This window comes from Neophocaena asiaeorientalis, unplaced genomic scaffold, assembly GCF_003031525.2.
Source record: "Neophocaena asiaeorientalis asiaeorientalis breed wild unplaced genomic scaffold, Neophocaena_asiaeorientalis_V1.1 scaffold493, whole genome shotgun sequence".
NCBI lineage: Eukaryota > Metazoa > Chordata > Mammalia > Artiodactyla > Phocoenidae > Neophocaena > Neophocaena asiaeorientalis.
This window is the reverse complement of record NW_020172669.1, coordinates 672,331-679,332: the sequence shown is the minus strand read 5'-3', so window position 1 is coordinate 679,332 and position 7,002 is coordinate 672,331. Positions and strand designations below refer to the sequence as shown.

At 48.1% G+C, this 7,002-nt stretch overlaps 1 protein-coding gene across 1 annotated transcript in view; it reads right to left on the bottom strand.

The window, feature by feature from the left end:
- Positions 1 to 501: 501 nt before the first annotated feature.
- Positions 502 to 7,002, bottom strand: part of ARHGAP36 (Rho GTPase activating protein 36) — an 8,438-nt gene continuing 1,937 nt past the window's right edge. The window contains exons 3-11 of the mRNA XM_024739573.1: positions 6,661 to 6,896; positions 6,228 to 6,420; positions 5,952 to 6,007; positions 5,556 to 5,706; positions 4,755 to 4,903; positions 4,396 to 4,572; positions 4,059 to 4,156; positions 3,816 to 3,922; positions 502 to 1,708 (exon numbers count right to left, since the gene is read on the bottom strand). Of these exons, the coding sequence (XP_024595341.1) occupies positions 1,551 to 1,708; positions 3,816 to 3,922; positions 4,059 to 4,156; positions 4,396 to 4,572; positions 4,755 to 4,903; positions 5,556 to 5,706; positions 5,952 to 6,007; positions 6,228 to 6,420; positions 6,661 to 6,896 (1,325 nt within the window). The 3' untranslated portion in view covers positions 502 to 1,550. The remainder of the gene's footprint in view (positions 1,709 to 3,815; positions 3,923 to 4,058; positions 4,157 to 4,395; positions 4,573 to 4,754; positions 4,904 to 5,555; positions 5,707 to 5,951; positions 6,008 to 6,227; positions 6,421 to 6,660; positions 6,897 to 7,002) is intronic.

Below are 7,002 nucleotides of genomic sequence, written 5' to 3'. Positions count from 1 at the left end.
CCCCTTTCTTCCACTTTACTGTCCTTTATCACACACCACACCCCTTTTTTCCACCTCACCCCTTTTTTCCATTTCTCTCCATCTCCTTATTCCACATTACCCCTTCCCCTTTATTCCCCAACATCCTCTCCTTTATCCCCCTCACCCCCCTTATCCCACATCACCTCCCTTTATTTCATTTCTCTCCATCCCTTTATCCCATATCACCCTCCCCTCTATTCTCCATCACCCCTTCTCTTGTACCCCACATCACTACCCTCTATTCCACTTCACATCTTTATTCCATCTCTCTCCATCCCCTTATTCCAAATCACCCCTTCCCCTTTATTTCACTCACTCCATCCCTTTACACCATGTCACTCCTGCCCTTTATTCCACATCACCCTCTTCTATTTCGTTCCTCTTCCCCACCTCTCTTTCCCCTTCAGCTCCAGCTAGAGCTTCCCAACTCACCAACAAAATTTCAAATTAAAAAAACACACACACAGTAAGCCATGAATATGCTGCTGTCACAATACAGATGTTTATTAATGATTAAATGCCAGAGAAGTTTTAACAATCACAAATCTTCGAGCTCTGCGGTTGTTACCCATTGTGTGATCAATTTCTACCCCTCAATACAATACATTCTTCATTCTATGGACCTTAGCAGTTGTTACCCCTCAATAACAGCTATAATTTTGGATGTCATACATAACCCATATCTGCGTGTTACCAGAGCACGTCCCGCAAATTTGTACCGTCCTGCATAGAGGAACTACAGAGACGATATTTAAGAACATTTGTAATCAGGTGACTTTTACTGCTTGGAACTATGTGTTTGTACCTAACTAGCTGTTTTGCTGACAACAGGATGTGGCTGCCAGCTATCTGTAAAGCAGATCTAGGTAATAAAATCAATTTTTTTCCTCTAACTTTTGACCCCAGAAAAGCTAGTTGGGTTTCTCAGGATTTGGGGAGTGGCTGTTTGATGAGCCATTGGTCTAAATAATTTGGACAAAATTATCCTGAGGCGGTGGAGTGGCTGCAGGGACACGGCTATGAGTTGGTGTGACATGGTTTAGCATTAATTGTCAGCTGTCAGTAGGCTGACCTAACATCCTAGCATGCCTCTTGAGGGCCTTTCCAATTGAGCTCTTAGGAGGAGGGTAGGAAAGTCAGGAAAAGCATGCAATCCTCTTTGGGGGAGGGAAAGCACCTCGAGATTTGTGAGCTTCTCTGGGACAGGTGTTTACCACAAATGTCAATTAAAGGAACGGCTTTACCACATCAATTAAAGGAACGGCTGTAGTAAGGGAAAGCCAGGATCAGGGGTAAAAGAGAGAGGCAAGGTAGCACCAGGGCGCCTGAGCATGACACAGAAACATCTCCACTTTTACCAGCTGAAGGGACCGAGCATCCCCAGGAAAGGGGCTGGTAGTGTGTTTGGAATTCACAGCCTGACCCGAGCATCAGGTGGAACTCCTTCTTACCCTCAGATCTTTACCTTCAAGACTCTCCTTAATGTTTCCTGTGACATCCCTTCTGGCACAATATAGAAGGAAAAACATCTAAGGAAAGAAGTAGCCGATGCCAGTTTTGGCCTCCTTCTCCCGGGGCACACGGAGCAATGGGCGGTCTTGCTCCAGAATGGGGGGGTTACCCGCTCCTTCATCATCGTCATGGGAACGGGCAGTGCCGGGAGGCACAGCTGGCTCCTCAGAGGAACCTGGAAAATAGTAACAATGTTAACTCCTTATGTTTCTAGACTTCACACTTTGCACAGCACCCAAGGAACTAAGACCTAATTTTGAGCTTCAAATACAGTATGAGGCAAGAAGTTAGGGCAGAAATGATTACCCCCATTTGACATGTAAGAAAACTGCAGCCTAACAGTAGAACATACATCTCTAAATCTAGGCCCACTGTGGAAGCTGGGTGTGTGTGTGGGGGGGGGGGCAGGAGGGCAGGGCCATGTTAGAGAACAGAAAGAGTGAGACAGATACCCCATGCTTAGAGCAAACGGGCAATACCACCAGGGAAGCGAGGAAGTGGGCGTCCTCCTAACAACCACCACCACCCTACAACCAGCCTGACTAATTTTACTAAGCAAATGAGTAACAAAGCTGGAGCCGGAAGCTTACAGAACTTCATGGAGGGGAGAAAGCAGGTGTCGGTCTTCAATGACTCTGAGGAGGACCTGTAGTCCATGACTTGGCCAGGCTGAGACTTGTTTTTAAGGAAGGCGGTATCTACAGGAAATGTAACAGCTGCATCTTCTTTGCAGAACTGGATGGTCTTTGGACTCTGAACTTCTTTAGAGTCAAGATTACTAGGCATTGGGACTGCTTCCACATTCATGATTTCTTCAAGATTGACAGCTAGGTCTGGCTGAGGGTCTGAAATTGTATTAAGAATGGAAACATCTTCAGGCTCTGGAGCCATATTTGTAATTTCATCTTCTTCAAAAGTGTTGGCTAGGTCTTTCTGAGAATCCGGAATTTTGTTGCAAATTTGAGTGCCCTCAGGCTCTGGAACCACACTGAGAACTGTGTCTTCTTCAAGATTGGGGTTTTCTTCAGAGTCTTGGATTCCACTGACATCAGAGTCTTCTTTGTGTCCTGGGATTTCTTCAGCGTCTGAGGCTTCTTCATCGTTTGGGACTCCACTTACAACTGAAGATTCTTCCTGGTTCTGAATTTCATCAAAATCAGAGACATCTTCAGGGCTCGTTACCACATGGAGGGCTGGGACCTCTTCAGGGTTGGAGTCTTCTTCAGAGGCTGCAATTCCATTGACTTCTGGAGTTTCTTCATAATCTGGAATTTCTTCAGTATCTGTGGTTTCTTCATCATTTGGGACTCCATCAAGAGCTGGAACCTCTTCAAGACTGGGGTCTTCTTCAGAGTCTGAGAGCCCATTAACCTCTGGGGATTCTTCATGATTTGGGATTTCATCACCACCAGGGGCTTCTTCAGGGCTTGGGACCACATGAAGAGCTGGGACTTCATCAAAATCAAGGTCTTCACCAGAGTCTGAAATCCCATTGACCTCTGGGGCTTCTTCATGGTCTGGAACTTCTTCAGCATTTGAGGCTTCATCATTTTGGATTTCATCAAGGGCTGGGACCTCTTCAAGATTGGGGTCTTCTTCAGAATCTGGGTTTTCATCATTATCTGAGTCATCTGCATGGTCTGGGATTCCGTCAGTGTCAGGGGCTTCTTCATTGTCTGGGATTTCATCAGTATCTGAGGCTTCTTCATTGTTCGGGATTACATCGAGATAGGGAACTTCTGCTAGGTCAAGGTTTTGGTAGTCTTCAAAATCTGGTCCTTCTTCAAGGTCGTGGTTTGGGTTTTCTCCAGGGTTTGGGATTTCTTGCACATCTCGGGCTACTTCAGGGTCTGGAACCATATCAAAATATGGTATTTCTTCAAAGTCTTGGATTTCAATGAGTTCTAGAATTTCATCATCAGGGTCTAGAATGTCCTCAAGGGGAGGAAGATCAAAATTCAGGGTATTGTCATCATCGTCGTTGTCGTCATCATCGTCATCTTCATCAAGTTCTGGAATGCCTTCGAGATGTGGGCCTGGAATCTCAAGGTCATTTGGAATCTCGAGACCTTGGACTTCACCAAAGACTACTCCTTGATTGAGATATTCAAATACTAGTTCTTCATTGACTGGCACATCTTCCTCAGAGGACTCATCTTCCTCAAGGGGCTCATCTTCAGCAAGGACCTGGCCTTTGGGAAGGGCCTGACCTTCACCAAGGGACTGACCTTCAGCAAGGGCCTGACCTTCACCAGGGGTCTGACCGCCAGCAGGGAACTGACCTTCATCAAAGGGCTTGCTTTGACCAAGGACAGCAGCCCGGGCTTCAGCAGAGTTTTCCACTGGATCAGAAAGTAAAGCATCCTCTTCCATCTTTATCCGTGCGCTCCTGAAGGGGAATGAATTTGAAAAAGCAAGTCAGTTTGTATACTTGGGTTGACTAACATAAAGGTGGCCTGAGGTTGGGAGCCCCCATAGGTGATTCTCCTTCAGGCTAAGCATGAACAAACCAAGAAAACACTCACTGGATCTTCCTCAAATTCCTGCGTCTGATAAAATCAAGGGCTTCAGGACTGGATTTCCATACACGCTTAGCAACCTGCCTCTGAATATGGGGAGGCACCTGAGGGTAAAATTAGCAATGTTAGCCTTTATTACACAACATTTTAAAAATCTATACTCATCTCTATCAGGTACCCAGAACTGAAGACACCATGCCCAGCTAATGTAGGAAGGATTTCTAGACTGGGAGATTTGTGGCTGCCTGCTTTGGATACCCCCAGGGATGCATGTGGAACTCTTTCTTGCCTTGTGAAGAGGTGAAGGAGCTGTGAAATAAGTGTGTCCAAAGCTTCCACCTACCTGAAAGAGGATATCCCAGTTATCAATCATGGCACGGACCACATTGACAGAAGCAACATAGTGGTCAATCCCCAGTCTTGTTTTCCTGGACTCCCTCTTGGCAGATGTCCCCCTCTTCAGGAGAGCAGATCCAAACACCAAAGCCAAATTGGTGGAAGTCATACGATTGCCTGAAACCTAAGTAAAGGAAAGCAGAAAGTGATCAACTCTGAAGTAATAATGGAAGTTACACAAACAGAAATGTCTCTTTTTGTTCTTGTTTCCCTCTCCCTCTGTCTCTCTGTCTCTGTCTCTTTCTCATATACTCCCACACATCTCCCCTTCTGTAAATCTCACTACCCTTTCCCAGAGCTTTTTACCAACTGTCCATCAATGCCAATGGAGTCCTCGCAGTTCTCAGTGATCTTATGCAGGACCTTCAGGAGACGCTCCAGGGTGTCACTGTGGCAAGGTGGCATCAGGTAAACCAGCAACTGCAAGGCAGAAAGCTGATCCTGTGGCTTCAGAGCTAGAGGAAGGAAAACAGGCACTGGCTTAGGGGGCTAGCCTTGGCAGCAGCCTGATACAAAGAAAGGTGTGATTCTGGTTGAAAAGTGCCAAAGGCTATGGATAAAGCACTCAAGCATCTTTTCTTTGCTCATTCTCATGGCATTTGAGCTCAGGATTCCTAAAAGCAAGAAGTGCTCCCATCAAAATCAGACCCCCTGGGTTTCCCTGGTGGCGCAGTGGTTGAGAGTCCGCCTGCCTATGTAGGGGATACGGGTTTGTGCCCTGGTCCGAGAAGATCCCACATGCCGCGGAGCGGCTAGGCCCGTGAGCCATGGCCGCTGAGCCTGCGCGTCCGGAGCCTGTGCTCCGCAACGGGAGAGGCCACAACAGTGAGAGGCCCGCGTACCGCAAAAAAAAAAGTAAAAATCAGACCCCATCCCTACAGAACCTAGGTTCTTCTTTGCCCTGAGAGGGTGCACACAGCTTCAAGAAGCTCTAGAGAGATTTCCAAACAACAGACTTATAGCGGAATCTGGAGAGGTGTTTTCATCTTCTGGTGTTCATTTTGCCTTAGTTCCTTGGGGTCTTGCAGCCTGAGCTCTGTCCCCAGAACCCCACATGCCCTGTACTATTTCCTTTCCTTGCCCAACGAGGGAGAGCAGAAGACTCACTTGCTGTCAGGAGGAAGGACATGTACAGATCATCTGGCAGCAAAGAGTCCTTCATGTCACGGAAAAACTCCTTGAGGAGTGCGGCCACATCATGCACATTCTGAGAGTCATCCAGCACTACATCCAGACCTTGATCAAATTCTTCACGGAGCTAGAAAAAGAGAGAGAATACATTCGGTGGCTGCTCTGCCCATCACAGGCTCTCTACTCGCCACTCCTTCAGTAAGTCTCAGGCTTCAGTGGAGGTAGTTGGCTATACGGTGTGCCTAGGGGGCTAGAAAGAAGACTGTGCTCCCTTCACGAAGCATGACATTCTCTTCAGGTCTATGGGGGAGCCCCCACCCCCACCAGTTTTTTCTCACCTAAGGAACAAAAGCATAAACATAGCTGATTTACCTTACGCACTGTCTGCTCAGAATATTCCAGGGTGAAAATCCCCACTGTGCTTAAGCCTGAAAGAAAAGACCAGGGGATGCTAAGTATCTGTGCTCACTGCCCCCACCCCTAGCATTTCCCTTTTCCTCCCCCATTGTATCCCAACCCCAACTGGTGGCAGGGGAATGTTTCAAGCCCTTCATCCCTTGACCTCTTTCCTCTCCCCATCTCTAGAACACCGTTCTTTCTCTTGAATTGCCTCCTACCTTGATTTAACCATCATTCTTGGCCCCTTACCATGTTTCTCAATGAAGCTGCAGCAAGCCTCAACAACCTGGGGGATTTGCTTAGCAATCGGATTGAGGCTCATTTTCCTTTTGGATCCCAGAAGTCGCTGGCCAATTGGAAAGGAAGTCTTGGAAAGTTGCAGGGTCTGCAGCAGCAGGGCCCCGTCCTCCAGTTCAGCCAGGCTATCCACAGAGACTGCACCCTGTGGAGAAACCCCCACTATGTTAAAATGGGGGAGCAGGAGGGTCACTCCGGACCTTCCTGAAGATTGCATCACATTCACAACAGGAGACATTCTCTCTGTGGCAGGCTAATTACACCCCTCCAACATGTTCTGTTCGGCTCCCCTTCCCTCTGAGGACACAGGCCTTGACCTTCCCGCCCCACATCCCTGGACACTTCAAGAAGGGTCCCTGCCTGAAAACTGGAGGGTTTAACTCACTCGACGCCCACGGCGAGTAAACTCCCGGGGCAAGGAGGGCTCAGCCCGCCTGCGACTGAAAAAGCGCCTGATGCGGCCAAACATCCTTTGCACCACGTTTCCCCGACGACGGCCCGCAACCTGACGGGTGGCTTCTTCAATCTGCATCGCGGCTCTCAGTTCAAGTTGCTTGCGGCGGGTAAGCTCGTTCACCAGCACCTCTTCCAGTCGAATGCCAAACGTCTTGAGTGATACCGCTGGGGAGCCAGGGAGAGAAAGAATGAGAAACGTCAACGCTCCGCAGCGCTTAAATCAGGAGGAACTGCAGGGGCTGTAGCACTCCTCTAAGCAACCGCCCCCAGC